The sequence below is a fragment of the Oculina patagonica genome, chromosome 13 (genome assembly GCF_052425735.1).
Source record: "Oculina patagonica isolate OP01 chromosome 13, crgOcupat, whole genome shotgun sequence".
Lineage (NCBI taxonomy): Eukaryota > Metazoa > Cnidaria > Anthozoa > Scleractinia > Oculinidae > Oculina > Oculina patagonica.
This window is the reverse complement of record NC_135770.1, coordinates 8,908,408-8,925,145: the sequence shown is the minus strand read 5'-3', so window position 1 is coordinate 8,925,145 and position 16,738 is coordinate 8,908,408. Positions and strand designations below refer to the sequence as shown.

General features: G+C 38.4%; 1 protein-coding gene across 1 annotated transcript in view; it reads left to right on the top strand.

The window, feature by feature from the left end:
* LOC144634908 (RNA helicase aquarius-like) overlaps nucleotides 1–16,738 on the top strand; it is a 33,839-nt gene that overhangs the window by 11,077 nt on the left and 6,024 nt on the right. Inside the window, exons 22-48 of the mRNA XM_078493951.1 lie at nucleotides 171–219; nucleotides 498–549; nucleotides 1,096–1,122; nucleotides 1,231–1,330; nucleotides 1,427–1,521; nucleotides 2,491–2,563; nucleotides 3,086–3,192; nucleotides 3,950–4,009; nucleotides 4,805–4,914; nucleotides 7,559–7,649; nucleotides 7,757–7,797; nucleotides 8,204–8,344; nucleotides 8,916–8,985; nucleotides 9,562–9,672; nucleotides 10,065–10,174; nucleotides 10,535–10,601; nucleotides 10,907–10,975; nucleotides 11,062–11,106; nucleotides 11,476–11,541; nucleotides 11,789–11,836; nucleotides 12,810–12,851; nucleotides 13,296–13,326; nucleotides 13,747–13,853; nucleotides 14,047–14,118; nucleotides 14,582–14,641; nucleotides 15,508–15,635; nucleotides 16,335–16,506. Coding sequence (XP_078350077.1) covers nucleotides 171–219; nucleotides 498–549; nucleotides 1,096–1,122; nucleotides 1,231–1,330; nucleotides 1,427–1,521; nucleotides 2,491–2,563; nucleotides 3,086–3,192; nucleotides 3,950–4,009; nucleotides 4,805–4,914; nucleotides 7,559–7,649; nucleotides 7,757–7,797; nucleotides 8,204–8,344; nucleotides 8,916–8,985; nucleotides 9,562–9,672; nucleotides 10,065–10,174; nucleotides 10,535–10,601; nucleotides 10,907–10,975; nucleotides 11,062–11,106; nucleotides 11,476–11,541; nucleotides 11,789–11,836; nucleotides 12,810–12,851; nucleotides 13,296–13,326; nucleotides 13,747–13,853; nucleotides 14,047–14,118; nucleotides 14,582–14,641; nucleotides 15,508–15,635; nucleotides 16,335–16,506 — 2,144 coding nt within the window. The remainder of the gene's footprint in view (nucleotides 1–170; nucleotides 220–497; nucleotides 550–1,095; nucleotides 1,123–1,230; nucleotides 1,331–1,426; nucleotides 1,522–2,490; nucleotides 2,564–3,085; nucleotides 3,193–3,949; nucleotides 4,010–4,804; nucleotides 4,915–7,558; nucleotides 7,650–7,756; nucleotides 7,798–8,203; nucleotides 8,345–8,915; nucleotides 8,986–9,561; nucleotides 9,673–10,064; nucleotides 10,175–10,534; nucleotides 10,602–10,906; nucleotides 10,976–11,061; nucleotides 11,107–11,475; nucleotides 11,542–11,788; nucleotides 11,837–12,809; nucleotides 12,852–13,295; nucleotides 13,327–13,746; nucleotides 13,854–14,046; nucleotides 14,119–14,581; nucleotides 14,642–15,507; nucleotides 15,636–16,334; nucleotides 16,507–16,738) is intronic.

Below are 16,738 nucleotides of genomic sequence, written 5' to 3'. Positions count from 1 at the left end.
GCGCTCTCACCACTGTGCTATCCCTGCTCCCTGTTAAAGCCTGGTTCTCAAAACGAACTCGTTAACATATTATTTTAGTCTAACATCTTTTTTTTGTGATCAGTACTAACGGTTAGATTTAAATCGGGGATATATTTTATCCAAACAACGTCTTGTTTTGTGGTCCATAGATGAGATTCGTCAAGACATGGCGGACGTGATTGCCAGAATGAAACCTTGGTACGTGGAAATTTAAAATGCTAACTTCACAAATCACAGGAACTGCATGTGTTTAATTGAAAGTTTCTATCAGTTTATTAAGGGAAACATCATGTGAAATCGCGCGGAATATCTCCCAATACTTAGCCGACGATGCCGTAGGCCGAGTTGGCTAAAATCTGACGATATTCTGCAAGATTGAAATAATTTCTGCTAGAGCAATAATTCCGTTTGTTTTTGTGCGTTCTGCATTTATCTAAATGAATAACACGACCATTTAATTTGTTTTGTTGTTTTAGGCAAAATGAAATTGAACAGACAGAGTTTGCTGGTTGGGCAAGAATGGGCACAGTAAGGCTAAAACAAATTATTTTGTTTGTTTTTATAACACAATAGGCCAACAGTTGTAATAATTTGTTTTATATTTTGACACGATCTGGGATTCACTTGAGTGATTCACTTGAGCGGTTTTCACTTGAGTGTTGAAAGTAATTCACGTTTGCATTGGTTTTGCATTTCTACGCTTAGCGATTGGCTTAAAATGCCGCACCACTTTCTCAGCCAATCAGAAGTAAAACCAAAACCAATTGTGGTTTTGGTTTTACGAAACTCAATTGAAAACTGCTCTATGGAGAGCATAAAGCCGACGTTTTGCTAAAAGACGTAACAAACATGCATTCAGTGTCAAAATCCAATTGTTTGTTTTTATCTTTGGTTTAAATTTTTTTTGAACCAGTTTGATTTTTTCCCTTTGTTTCAGATTATGTTAATGAATATGAGACATTAAAAACTAAAAACCAAACTGGTTTGAAAAATTTTAAACCAAATATAAAATTAAACCACAACATGTCTAAAGTGTATTAAAACTGTTGTTTCTCTGTTTTTTGTTTCCCGCAGAAAATAGTCAACTTCAGCGTGATCGAGGTAGGCAAAATGATTATTGTCAAATTTGTGTTAAAAAGCGTGCTGCAAATATACTTTCTACGAAATTTAGGTACAGTACATTCATTACCTCTCTGTACCTGTCACCAGGTTTCCAAACCTAATATCGGGGAGACACGCCCTTCTCGAGTTAGAGCTGATGTCACCATTAACCTGAACATGAGAGACATTGTGAAAGCAGAATGGGAAGGTAGGATCGTAGTAGCATTTTAATTTTATCATTTTACGGCTTTTTCGGACAAAAGTTAGTGTTAACAATTGAAATTTGTGGTATTTTGTATTTTAGCCTTAAGGAAACACGATGTGGTATTTTTGGTGACTGTACGTCCAACCCAGTCTGGGCCAGTGAAGTATGATCGCACAAAGCCATTCAGAGAGCAGGTAAATAAATACGGAATCCGCCAGGACTTCGAGTATTATCGGTAATTGGACAAAGTTATGTGCCAAAACTATTTACGTCTATTAAACTTCAAATATCTTATCGAAAGAAATCATTTCTAACAACACCAAATATCAAAAACAAATTTTGATGTTCCACTGAATTCCACTGAATCCCAATTAAGTCATTTTACAAAATAGCTACACGTGGGATTTTACCTATAGTTTAATTGGTTCTTGTGAACTTTGAAATTCATTTTCTGAGGCTTTGATGAGAAATTGTTTTTGGTGTTATGGCGGATAATTACCTACATCTTTAGCTTATGGGTAGAAAATAACGCAATAAATTTATTGCGTTATGGTACTCGATTTTGTCCAACTAAAGTTAATATTACTCGATTTTTTGATGGATTCTGTCTTAATTCGATTTACCACAAAGTTGATTAAGGCTAATGGAGAGATGAAGAATTACTTTCCACGGCAGGCGTTGACTCTGCTGTCTACATTTAGCTTGCGTAGCAAGCGTTCGAATGAAGAGTTTTGCACATTTTTTGAGCGCACGAAAATCTTCCATGAACACGTGAACACTTGCTACGCAGGCTAGTCTACGTTTTGCCTGGAGACAGCGTGGCCGAGTGGTTTATGGCGCTGGTGTTGTAATCCGGGGATCCCGGGTTCAAGCCCTTCAGTCATGAGTGTAGCTCCTTGGTCACGCTTTGTAAATAGCCAATTGGTCTACATTCTGCCAGTTGGGATTCTTAACCATGTCATATTTATTTTAATATTAGTTTCATGCGTGTAAATGCCATGCCTGGAAACTTTGTGAAACATTGTAAATCAAAGCTAATTGCATTGAACACTGTAATTATACATTTTTTCCTTTGAACTATTACAACAAATCCATTTGAAAAAAATGTAACAAACTTTACGAAAGTAGGTTGCAATGTTAATTTTTTTGTTCCTGACTTTCAGTTTGGAGTTGATTATGTGCGTGGGGCTGAAATTGAAGGGATGCTGGATCTACAAGGAAAAGTTATTGAAGAAGGTATGGTATAGTGCAGAACGAAAATCAGCATTGAAAGCAAACGTTTTGGGTAGAATGCAACACGAGCTGGCAATTTCCAGATGGATACCTTGTGGCCGCTGAATTTTAGATCAGCAGTCTGAGTTTGCGTTCGGTTGTGTCCGTTTACGATTGGCAATTTCCAGCAAAATGACTTCTCTCTCCGCGTGATCAATTCCTCAACCGCTCGAGGCAAACGTTTGAGTTTCGTACTCAAACATTCCATACTGAACCTATGACCTTCCACATCCCGGAAAGACCGTTAGTGAACTACGGGAGACTTTTGGAGGGCTAAGGCGTTTACTAGGCTCAAAATTTTGTTATGTCAAAGGTGTCAAGTATGGTTTGTTCCGAGCATGGTACAAAGAAAAAAACTTTTTCACAAGTTAGTCCCTGACGAGTGACACAAGCTTTTTACATTTCTACTCGGACAGTTCAAAAAGGTTTTAGAGACCATGATTACAGGACTCTTTTATCACGCGATGTTTGTTCTGTTCTTCTCAGGTCCTGAGCCAAAGCCTGAATTTAAAGGAGACGAGAGAACATTCCGCTTGTGGCTGGACACAAATCAATACCAACAGGACATGGCCGAGACTGTACATGGATCAGAGGTGAATACTACGTCACTTAAGATAGCGTTATACAATGTTACGTGAATTTATCAGACAACTCTTAATTAGGAGTGTAGATTCTGCTACATCAGTTAACGATTTTACTTATGCTACGTAAAAAAACTCACAAACGCAATATGAGCCAGTAATGAGTATGTAATAGTGCATATGCCGTTCACCACAAGGATTTTATAGCAAGCTTCAAGTTAAAATAATGAATTATAAGGCAAAAACAAATTAAATCGATGATCATAGAACGTTCATTAATTTCGCGCATCCTGAATGAATCCAAAGATCAAAGAAGGCTTGTAATTACACTTTGACAATGTTATGACGTATTTTATCATCAATACAAGGACAGTCGCATAACGTCAATTTGTGAAGCAAATCATAAGAATCTAATATTTCGGAAAAACAACTTAAATATTATGCACTGAAAAAAGAAACTACAAAGTAGACTATACAAAAAATTATAATGACAAATGCGGGTTAAAAAGTAGATGCGTGACACTTTCAAATTAGTACTATAAACAAAACAAACTAAAGAAATGTTGTCAACAGTGTCATTTTGTGTAATTAACACAAACGTTTCGGGCATAGCCCTTCATCAGTGTGAAAACCCACACTGATGAAGGGCTATGTGTTAATTACACAAAATGACACTGTTGACAATATTTTTTTAGTTGTTTTTTTTTGTTTATACAAAAAATTGACTGTGGAACCTTTGCCCTTTTCTAACCATATGCTGTTTTTACAGGATGTTTATGAGACTTTCAACATCCTTTTGAGACGTAAACCAAAGGAGAACAACTTCAAGGTAAGTATCAACGTAATAATTCTCCTAAGTGGTCTTCACACAGCACCTATGATACAAGCTGAGAGAATTGATGGTGATTTCGTTTGCAGGATACTGAGGGATCAAACAAATGATGATCATTACTGAAAAAAATCCATACTAATGACGTACATCCATGTGTGGTCCCTGATTGGTTGTTGCTCGGGTTTGAATTTTCGCGTGCACATTTCAACCAATCAGAGACACTGCACGAATCTTTGTAGAGCTACCTACGTCATCAATATGGAATTTTTCTGGTTGATTTTTAAGCTTTCTCCTGTTCTTGTCTTTTCTCTTGACTTGTGAAAAACTTAACTTAGCGGCTTTGTCATAGATTTTAACAGAGCGGTTTTGAAGAGCCAAAATGTATTAATATTAGTTTCATAGGAAACCTACAAATAATGGTCCATTGTTATTAAAAATTGCTGTATTAAAGCACTGAAACTTTAACAAGTATCTTGGCTGCGGATGGCTCGGGTGGAAATGGATCACAACTTGAAAAATTGAGGGTTGACATATCAAGTGATTTCCACGCGTCTTCAAAGAATCAATATTTATTGCCGTGGTTTGATTTTTCTCTGCAAATAACAGCTACACTGTATATCTTCCTTTAGATATTCAAAAATAATGCTTTTCATGGATTAAGTTGTCTGCCACTAATTTTAGACCAAATATCCGCAAAATCCCCGTGACGAAGTTTCTTTAAGAGTATTAAAGAGATTAGTGTTATTTTACTGTGTTCTAACTTGGCTTATTCCCTGTTTTTTTTTTTTGTAGGCTGTGCTGGAGACCATTCGTGATCTAATGAACACAGAATGCATAGTTCCTGACTGGCTTCATGATATCTTTCTTGGTTATGATGATCCTGGTGCAGCTCATTATAGCAGGTACAATGATAAAATTAAAAACAGTTTAAGGTGGCTCGACCCAGTTTTTTTCTAGCGATACCAATCAACTTTGTAACCCTCATACTTGAAGGAATTAATATCAATGACATATCCACTATATCACATGGATTACACATAGACTTAACTGTTATATGATATAATTTTTTTGGAGATCGGAATGAATATCACGTGATAATGACGTCACACAGGTTTTTGCTCTGAATCGAATTTTAGCCCGTAACCGCATTTTCTCTCGAGATCCTCCACGCTACGTATACCTTGGATGTTTGCCTTCAGCTCTTCACAGTTTCATCAAAATCTACAAGAGGAATTTTGAAATATCTTGGAATTTCTTTTTAGATGGTCTTATTTATGCGTAAAATAAAGATAAGATTCATATAAAGAAATTTGCTTCTTTTTGATGTTTGATGAAAGTCTTTAGCCCTCATTCCTTTTAAAAATGTCCCATATCTGATATCCAAACCGTTAGAAGTAGGTAGACTGGCGCGATTTCGAAAAATATGAAAATATATGAATCTTAGTGAAGCTCAATATTTAGCTCTATTTACCATTTTTACGGCTACTTTCGCAAAAAAGCGACTATTTCAAAACTCGTCGATGAATTTTCTCCAAAATATTTGAGGGTGGCAATTGATCAGTACACTACACAATCCCTGAATTTTATGCTCATTGAAAACTTCTAAGGTTGTCTAACATAAACGCAAAGTTGAGTAAATATTGAAGCGATTTCGTAGTTTTGAATAATTTTGTGCTCTGGGATTTCCTATTGTCTCGAGTTGAGCACAACATCGAATTCCTGTGCACGACGCGTGAAATGACTACGCTTGGCTACCTTCCGAAAGCTTTCCGAAATCTTTCGGAATATGGTCATATTCTCGAGTTCAAGTAAACAGTTGATGAATGAAACTCAAAGCCGGTTTTGTTTTGACGCCATTCCAATCATTCACAAATGAAATAAAAAGTAAAACTGACAGCAATAGACTTCTCTTTAGCGTAGCATTCAGTACGGCGGCCTTTTTTTGTTTTGCATTTCTTGTTCTTGGCATTTTTAATTTTCAACTCAGCCAAGACGTCGAGCACACAAGAAAAGTTGTTGCGTTACAATTTCTTTTCCATATTTCGGAAAGCTTTCGGAAGGTAGCCAAGCGTAGTCATTTAACGCGTGGTGCACAGGAATTCGATGTTGTGCTCAAATCGAAACAATAGGAAATCCCAGAGCACAAAATTATTCAAAACTACGACATTGCTTCAATATTTACTCAACTTTGCGTTTATGTTAGACAACCTTAGAAGTTTTCAATGAGCATGAAATTCAGGGATTGTGTAGTGCACTGATCAATTGCCACCCTGATAAATTTTGGAGAAAATTCATCGACGAGTTCTGAAATAATCGCTTTTTTTGCGAAAGTAGCCGTAAAAATGGTAAATAGAGCTAAACATTGAGCTTCACTATGACTCATATATTTTCATATTTTTCGAAATCGCGCAAGTCTATCTCCTTCTAACGGTTTGTATATCAGATATGGGACATTTTTAAAAGGAATGAGGGCTAAAGACTTTCAGTAAACATCAAAAAGAAGCAAATTTCTTTATATGAAGTCTTATCTTTGTTTTTACGCATAGATTAGACCATCTAAAAAGAAATTCCAAGATATTTCAAAATTCCTCTTGTAGATTTTGATGAAACTCCGCAGAGCTGAAGGCAAACACTCAAGGTATACGTAGCGTGGAGGATCTCGAGAAAAAATGCGGTTACGGGCTAAAATTCGATTCAGAGCAAAAACCTGTGTGACGTCATTGTCACGTGATATTCATTCCGATCTCCAAAAAAATTATATCATATAACAGTTCAGTCTATGTGCAGTCCATGTGATATAGTGGATATGTCATTGGCATTAATCCCTTTAAGTATGAAGGTTACAAAGTTGATAGGTATCGCTAGAAAAAAACTGGGTCGAGCCACCTTAAAGTATTATCGATATTTTCTGCTTTTCTATAATGCTTGGACGATCTTTTGTTCCGGAACATAGTTCCACATAGCGGTGTGACTTGTAAGATAAGGCTGTGAAAACAGCTAATTCGAGAAAGGTTGTCGGATAAAAGCACAAAACTGCACGTGAAAAGACCAAAAGGTAGTATGGTTAGAAGTAGAGAGCTGATGCACGTGCTGAAGATGGCGAAATGACACACGCTAACTTGCACGTTTTCTTACTCTTCAGAAATGTGTAAACAAGGTTCTTCTAGCCGCTTGAATTTTAGAAATGAATTTCCAAAACTTACAGACATGCGACAGTAAAAGTTACGCTACAAAAATGGCATTTGAGAGAAGCAACAAAATCTACACGGGCAAAAATACAAACTTGTACATTTCCTCCAGCCCGATATGAAAAATTCAAGTAAATACCCAGACCACCTTTCGATCTTGTCGAGTGCACTTGAAGTATTGATATTCCCCCTGGATGAAATGCTTTTGAGCTATTTGAGCTACATATCCCATGTCTGATTTTCCCCAACAGTTTCCCGATATCCATTAACTGTATTCTCATAGGAGGATGGCATTGTGTAATCATTATTTGTTACCATTGGAAGTTTTTTTATCATTTTGATATTTGTTTTTATTCAGAATGCCAAATCAGATCCGGACACTGAATTTCAACGACACCTTCCTTGATTTTGAGCACCTGAAAGCTTGCTTTCCACAATATTCAGTTAAGGTAGGTGAGAGTTCCATTGTTATAGGAGATAGTTTGTCGGAATTTTGTATAGAACAGTTGCATGTAGTATTAAAGTTTGGCAACTTCTTATTTCCTTTTATTTTCAGTGTACTACAGACACCCCTGCTGAGCAAGTCCCGCCCTTCAAGTAAGACTCGTGTTCTGTGCTTGCTGTATGACGTATGAAGTACGGGCAATTCTCACTTGAGTGTCGAAAGTGATTCGTCTTTGTTTTGACTTTGCATTACTATGCTTAATGGTTGGTTTTAAAAAAGGCGCCAACTTCTCTACCAATCAAAAGAAAAAACAAAACCAATCGTGACTCGCTCGCTGGTCCCCAGGCTTGACGCCGACTACATGTATTTGCTTTGAGTTTTCATTGGTTAACTGGATCGCTTTAGGAGTAATGTGTGGGATTTGTGGTTTATACGGTGAACGTGTGTTTGAAAGGGCGAACAAAAATGACATTTTTAAATCATCATTTTATGTGGAAAATGTGACGTGAAAATCTCTTTTGACGTCTTTTTGACATGATTTTTTTCTTTTTATTCCAGGATAACATTTCCTGAGACGTCTTCATCGAGCAAGAAACGTAAACATGACGAGGAAGAACCAAAAGAAGTGAGCCAGGAGCTGTTGGTGGAGCCATTTGTGGTGCCTAATCGTGGACCATATCCCTTCAACCAACCCAAAAAGTAACGACATCTGTTTGTTGTTGTTGTTGTTTATTGTGTTTGTTTTTCGTTGCAAGAGCAAGAGCAAGTTGCTACATGTGATTTGGGAGATCTTTGTCTCCTGCTTAAAATTTAATCTACAGACGTTCTTTAAGAAATAGAACATATTTTCCGCGTTTCTGTCGAGTTACAGAAACACGAGTGGAAGTTTGGGAGAACGAGAAATGCTTTGGGGACACGTGCCGATAGGCGAGTGTTTCCACAGCCTTTTCGAGTTCTCCCAAACTTTGACGGTTGTTTTTGAAACTCGATTGGAATACAGAAAATCCTATTTGTTTTTCTTGTAGAAAACACTGGGAGAAAAAGAAAAGAAGATTACTCGTTTATTTCGATTATCAAAATATAAATTCTCTTTGCTTGCGCTATCATCTAAATCAACAGCTCATACTGGTTCAGTGTTACTCAAGTTATAGAAGAAACCCCTTTCAGCGCGTGCTTTCTTACATGGTGTCTTCTAAAATCTCATTGCAATTACATAGAGAACACATGGAGAATAAATAAGATATTGACCGCCCTCTTCGTATGATAACAGGAATGCTGTTCCATTTACCGCCACTCAAGTTGAGGCTATCAGAGCCGGAATGCAGCCCGGTCTTACGATGGTAGGTCACTAATTAACGTTGCACTTAAAAGAAGACGAAGTTTGGTTGTAAGAATTTGGAGATGTCTTGATTTTCGTTATTAACAACTACCCATGGTATATTGAACGCTTGTTGAATATGAGATGGTTATAGCCAACTCGGTGCTACACGCCTCGTTGGCTATCTACCGTCTCGTATCCAACGCGCGCTCGTAGAATAATTGGTAAGTATAACATTTCCATGTGCAATACTGTAGTGACAGTCTGTCAAATAGGATAGGGGTGTCAGGTCAAACGTCCGACAAGGTCAGCTATCTGGCACGACAAATTAATAGAAAACTACCGATGCTTTGGCGGGAGCAGCGGGATCCATTCTTGCCTTTACCACTTCCTTTAAAAAAAAAATACTTTGTAGGAAGTGTTATGATTCCATAGTAGTGTGTTTTTTCGGCTCAGTTAACACACAATATATTTACCTCGGATATTAATACTGTGTTTACTCGTAATGAGAACTAAACGCATTTCCTAGCTGCACTACTGCAAAAGCAATAAACCATACTTTGCGTTGTTTGAGCTTCTTGTTCTTGTGCTCTGTCAGGTTGTTGGTCCTCCAGGAACAGGAAAAACTGATGTGGCTGTTCAGATCATTTCCAACATTTATCACAACTTCCCAGAACAGAGAACACTGTTGGTGACTCATTCTAATCAGGTAAAGACACGTTTGTCAAAAGGTATCTATAAAGTGTTGGCCATCATCGCATTTATGCCATGGTTACCATTTCGCGCAACATTTCCAACGGAGGCGGCAAGCAAGTTGCGATGTTTAGAATTCCGTAACCAAAATGGCGAGAAGAGGAAAAAGGTGGGCGGAAACCCCTGGGCGGTTGGCTAGTCCTTCGCAAAAACCAACAAAATTATTCAGGTTTCTCAACAATTTGTTGGTACCTACAGTTGTATGTTGCACCTAGGCCAAGAGAGTAAAATTTAATTCCCTCGCCTAAGAACATAACAAACGATTGCAGTTCACTAGCTGTGCTCCAACTCCCGATCTCCAACACATCCTACCTCCACTAACTAACGCTGTAATTAACTTTCCTACAGGCATTAAATCAACTGTTTGAGAAAATCATGGCTTTGGATATTGAAGAGCGTCACTTACTTCGTCTGGGTCACGGAGAAGAAGCGCTGGAAACTGAAAAAGATTTTAGCAGGTTTGTAAAAAATGAATACCTAGTCAGCTCCTTGTAAGGTGGCTAGGACGAGCGTGGGGTCTTGCTCCCAAATTTCGTATGACCATTTTTTTTTCTCCGAACTGTTCTTTCGCTTTCCGCTAGATGATCTACTAGTAAACGAAGTCTGGATCTGTTGCAATCCACACTTGCAGTCAACTACTCTTTGTAGCTTAAAACTTGGCAAAATTTGAGATTACGGAACTCACGCTGCTTCGAGCACAAAATCGTCCTACACCCTCCCCCAAGTATGCCCGTTATAATGAGAGTTGACTGTTGATACTCTAGGCCGTTTAGGATTCCGTTTGTAATAGTCTGATTTTTTTTTTTGTTTACTGCTAGGTATGGTCGAGTGAACTTTGTTCTGGCGAGCAGACTGGAGCTTTTAAAGGAAGTACAACGACTACAGGTAAAACATTTAAATTTTAAATGTTCTCTGCATTCCCTTCATGTGTGTGCAGTGTTTTTTCTTCTTTAACATATTCAGTTGAATATTAAATAATGGCAGTTTCTACAAACAGTACTCGGGCTAATGTTTGTTATAAGAACATCAAATTTCCGCGGGGCAACTATCAGCCGACAGTTCCTCAACAGAAACACTCTGTTGTTTAAATAGAGAAACCTCGAGCTTGCCGTCTTTGAAATTGTTAAACAACCCTTTGAGTACAACGAAGGTTGACTTATTTTTGACACTGTCGATTTGGCTCTTTGTAGGAAAGTCTTAATGTTCATGGAGATGTATCTTACACGTGCGAGACTGCGGGTTACTTTTACTTATATCAGGTATGGAAAGCCATCTTCTAGCTTGTAACCTTAAATTAAGTTCACCATTGGGCAGTCAAAGTATAACAAGTTTGTTGTCTCTGTAGGTTGTATCTCGTTGGGAACAGTACATGGCAAAGCTGAAAACAATGGTAAGACTGGAAGGCAAACAATGTATTTTTAATGATTTGGTAATTACTATTTGTATTAGTTGTTTTTACTTAAAAATCTTCGCCGAAAGCAAAGGTAACATTTTTACGAGTTTTCCGCGTTTACGTCAGGCTTAATTAAAACAAGTGCACGGGTTCTCTTTTGTAGTAACTTCGTTTTTCAGTGATAAGGAAAGAGATATATAGTTGGGATATGTTGAGAAACAAACAAATTTCTTTATTAGTTTACTTGGTCTTTGAATATTCTCAGTTAATATTGAAGGCACTAAGGAGGACTCCTTGAATATCACGAAGTTTTTACCCTTATGCTTTAAATCTGTGTCTAATGTTGACATGTATTTCTGTTTTCAGAAAGGAGAAATTGGTGCTATCTCGGAACATTTTCCTTTCACAAAATTCTTTGAGAATGCACCGCAAGTGAGTTTTGTCTCGTTCATCATTTATGTTTTGCTGTTTTCTTTGCGCATTCTGTACAGTTTGCATGACCTGTTAGTGCCATAGCAATCATCGTAAAGTCGTCGATAATGCTTATTTACATTTTAGAATTGTTGACATTTTCATGAAATTGTATTACATAGCTCTGAGCATTCACTCTTAAAAATCAAGCAATGAATTAAAATAAAATATACATATCATTTTTACTGTACGCATATTTGTTTCTCAGCCTGTCTTCAAAATGGAAACATACGAAGGAGATATGGAGATCGCTGAGGTAAAACAGGGATTTGCATATATACCTATGAATTATTTAGAACACTTTTTGCCGCAGTAGAGGAGAAAGAAAGAAAGAAAACGAATCACCAGTGATGGTTTGAAGAAACATTTTTAATTTCATTTCTAATGTGATCTGAGCGATGGTTTTCTTTTTTTGGAAACGGAGGTTGGAGGCTGCTTGTTTATCGTCACTTTATATTAATTTTGTCAGGGAACGTTTATTTTTATGAGAGAAAAGTCAGGGAATTTGAAAACTGATGTTTTTGGCAACCATGGCTAGCCTATTGCACGCAGGTTACACTCAACAGGGTTCGTACGGGTCATGGAAAACGTGGAGAGTCATGGAATTTTAGAATTTCAGTTTTCAGGCCTGGAATTCATGGAATTTAAGTGTGGATCATGGAATGTCATTGTGAAGAAAAATTTTTGAAAATTTCCAAGAAAAATGGTCAAATTAAGGTCATAGAAAACATTGAAAAGTCATGGAAAAGGTCTTGGAAAGTCATGTAATTTCAAAAGCTCAAAAGAGTGCCAACCTGACCCCAGCACTCTGTCAGGTGACCATACAATTCGCAGGCACTCATACATACTCTCGGGTAGAGAGAGGCACTGTGAGAGAAAAGTGTCTTGTACTCCGAGAATGACCTTGGCCTAGTGTCAAACCCAGATCGCACGCTCTGGAGTCTAACCAGCTAACCATTACGCCACCATGTCTCCTACAACATGGAGAGATGTTCTTGGGAGAACAAAGGCAAACGTGTCAAGGTCCCTTGTGTCCCTAGCTTGCGAACACAACCGCCTCTCATCGCTCCCGCTACTTTCGCACGTAGTGGCGAGAGCGATGACAGGCGGCTGTATTCGCAGGCTATTCTGTCCTTTATCGTATTGCCCATAACTCTTTAAATTTTACCTGTTGTGTAGAAACTGGAGGGCTTATCATCACTAATGCGCTTTGGTTTGGTTATTTTCAGGGCTGCTACAGATATATAAAAAAGATTTTTCAACAGTTAGAGGTAATGATTTTACTTTCAATGAAAGTCAACATGCAACTTCTCCTTACAATACCAATACACTGTCAAGTTAACAAATTGACATCAGTTTTTTGCGCGTCTGCCCTGTTACTGATGATAAATTGCGTCATATATAGATCCACGAGTCGCTAGGCTGGTGGATCTACAACACTTTGACAATGTTAGGACGAAAATTACCATCAAAAACAGGACAGACGCACAAAAAAACTGATGTCAATTTGTTTTCACAGTAACAAAAAGCCAAAACTGATTTGAAAACGAAGGAAAGAAATGCACGAGGAAGATGCGATTGCCGTACGGCCGCAGAATCTAAATTTCGTCGCTGTAATTCGGAGAATCAAATTCTTTAAACGAACTGTAATTCAGTTCGCGATAGGGATTATTGAAACATTCGAATGTAATTTTTGTTATGATTGATTTTCGCAGGAGTTTAGAGCATTTGAGCTTCTTCGCAGTGGTGAGTAGTTATGCTAGATTGTTTCTTTTCTTACTACCAATGGCGGGTTGCTTTTTAGCATTTGTCTTCTTTCCCAACAACTCACTGAACCCATAAAACATAGAACCCACAAAAGTGACCTGGCCCCCAGTGTGTGGCTTCATAGCTCAGTTGGTAGAGCATCACACTGGTATCGAAGAGGCCACGGGTTCTAATCCCGTTCAAGCGCAGATTTTTTCCCAGTCTTCTTTTTCCCAGTTACTTAAATTGCTGGGCTTACGGTGAGGATAGTGTTATTGCTTGCCTTATTCACTGGAACCCACGACCCTGGCCAGCAGTCGAACCCAGACCTCTCGATCCGGGACCAATGCACTAACTATTGGGCCATCACACTTTTGAGGCATATTTCTCATGGGTGTATGTGTTGTTGTTATGTTACAGGTCGTGATCGAACAAACTACTTGTTAGTAAAGGAAGCCAAGATCATTGCAATGACTTGTACCCATGCCGCTCTCAAGAGAAGGGACCTGGTGGAGCTTGGATTCAAGGCGAGTAGAATTTAAAGCAAATGAATGCAAGCAGGCATGCTGTACCATGCTGTACCGCATTTTATGGATCTCTATTTCGTTCAAAGCTGTACAAAACATACGCGTTGGTTTTTGGAAATTGGATGTAAACTCGGAATTTCTAGCAAGGAGCGAAGTTAAACATGTAGTGACTCTTGTCCTTGTCCCTCTGTAGTATGACAATGTCCTGATGGAAGAAGCCGCACAAATCCTGGAGATCGAGACGTTCATTCCACTCTTGCTTCAGGTTAGCATAAAATTGATTTTTTCTTTAAAACCAAATATCTGAGCTTAGCAATAACATACATCTTTGCTCAACTTAGTAAATTTTAAAGACTTCTGCACGAGTATAGTGAGGAACGGTATTGATGAGACAGGCTCAATTATTTAAAAAGGTTCCAGGCTTCAATAGTATTCCATCGATTTATTGAAGCCTGGAACCTTTTTAAATAATTTAGTACCGCTCCTAAAAAGTTGAGCGCTCTCCGAAAATCGTTCCACACAAGAAATTTGAAGATGAGACAGGCTCAATATTCTTTGATTCTATTGGTCAAGCGCTCGTCACCAGTGCATGCCATGCAACGACGTGGCTATTTGCTCTCATGATGACGTGATACGTTTCCATAGAGATATATCTCGTGGCAAATTTTGGCCAATGAATTGACAGATAAGTAACTTGACGTATAACATTTCTTTAACCTGATGTATAGAATCCTGAGGATGGACACAATCGAATGAAGAGAGTCATTCTCATTGGAGATCATCACCAGGTGTGTTTATTGTGTATTCCTGCCATTTTGGGTGAAGGTTATATTTTTAATTGTGTGATCCAGCATAAAACCCTTTTTAGTCTACGAGAAAAAAGACGTAAATGCTATTTCCCCTTTTTAACATAACATAAATGTAGTGTGTGCACATTGTGGTCTTCTTGTATTCTTTTCACAGCAATGTAGCGCTTAAACTTCAACACGTTCCTCCCGCGTGACTAGCCCAAAAAACGTCTGCGCAGGGGGCTAGGTTATTTTGGACTGGTTTGATAAACATGTTTCAAAAAGTGACCTTGACATTAAAAGATTGCCAAATCATAAAATCACGTTTAAGGTCCATTTTTTGTGCGCGGTTCATCGCACGTTGCGAAATGCCTTTGGAAAGGTTTTGCAAGCTGTACAGGGAATTTTTCCCCTCGAATTTTTTTTTGGATGGTAAGCTAGTAAAATGCCACATGGAGCGGGACCATATGTGTTTTAATTTTAGGCATTCTCGTCTCCGGAGCCGGAGACGAGAATTAGCCGGCAGAGCCTGGGGCACAAGGAACAAGTGGCTCTGGGGACACAATTTGATTGGCGAAATCTTTATCAAAGGCAATTTAAATTAAGCAAATCAAATCAACCGTTTTAAAATCCCTTGTTGTAAGGGATTTTATACGATTGATTTGATTGCCTAGATTTAAATTCTCTTTGTTAAAAATCAAGCCAATCAAATTGTGTCCCCAGAGCCACTTGTTCCTTGTGCCCCAGGCTCTGCCGGCTAAGAGGGACAAGCGGCTCTGAGTACGAGAATGAATTTGAGGTAATGTATTCGTAGAACCACCGTGATTGACTCAGTGAGTAAATTTCTATTCATGTTTTGTTCACAGCTTCCTCCTGTTATCAAGAACATGGCTTTTCAAAAGTTTTCCAACATGGAGCAATCTCTTTTCACGAGATTTGTACGCCTGGGTGTTCCCACTGTTGAACTTGATGCCCAGGGGCGTGCAAGATCCAGGTATAAAACAACATTGTATGGTTTAATTTTTGAAAGTGGATATATAAAAATTCATTTATTTATATTACATATTGACTTTCATATCTTCCTCTCCTATGGGAATATTACAAACTCTCAAAGTGATTAGTCTCCATTCGGCTTGATAGCTAAGCACTGTACCGGTTTCGCAGAGGTCATGGGTTCGAATCCGGTTCAGTTTTTTAGCCTTTCTTTTCTCAACTGCTTAAGTTGCGTATATCTTTTATGTGTTAAATGGTTCAATTTCATCTCTTAATCCCTCGATTGCTGTGGGGGAAGGGTTAGAAGTATTGCTACTCTTCCTGGAATGAGGTTCTTTATAGGTCATTGCCCTCTCTGAACGTTCTTGTCAGTTTTTCCCCAACAATCCGTCGGTACCCATGTTTACACCTGGGTGGAGAAAGGCGCTGTGAGATTAACGTGTCTTGCCCAAGAACACAACAGAGCGATGCAAAGTGGGCTCGAACCCGGAATTTTCAATCTGGATTCCAGCTTACCATTAGGCCTTTGTTCCTCTCTTAAGACAAAAAAACTCACCATCTTTAAGAAACTAACATAAAAAAGAAATATTTTTACCTTGCACTGTTCAACGTGTTTAATGTAGCTGTTTCTGTCATTGGCATGAGTTTGTGCGCCAATAGATCTGTAGTGTGTGACTGTTGTACATTTTGTTTTATTTAGTCTGTGTAGCCTTTATAACTGGAGATATAACAAGCTCGGAGACCTGCCTCATGTCAACACCTGGCCGGAGTACTGTGTGGAGAATCCTGGCTTCTTCTTTGATAATCAGCTAATAGATGTACAAGATTTCAACGGAGTAGGCGAGTCGGAACCTAACCCTTACTTTTATCAGGTAAATACCGTAAATAGCGACGTGTGTTAAGAGACCAGAGCTGTTTTCTAGCTAATTTCCCAAATCAGGGTTGCCACCGGTGAGGAAAAAAGTTGAAACTTCAGATCAGAATGTCCTTGCCTTGATTAATCAAGTACAGCTCAGTGCAATCCGTTTGAATCTTATCCAGCCTCGGTCACCCGTCCTTTTTTGTACCTTCGTAGTACCTTATTATAGGAAATTAACGCGTCAT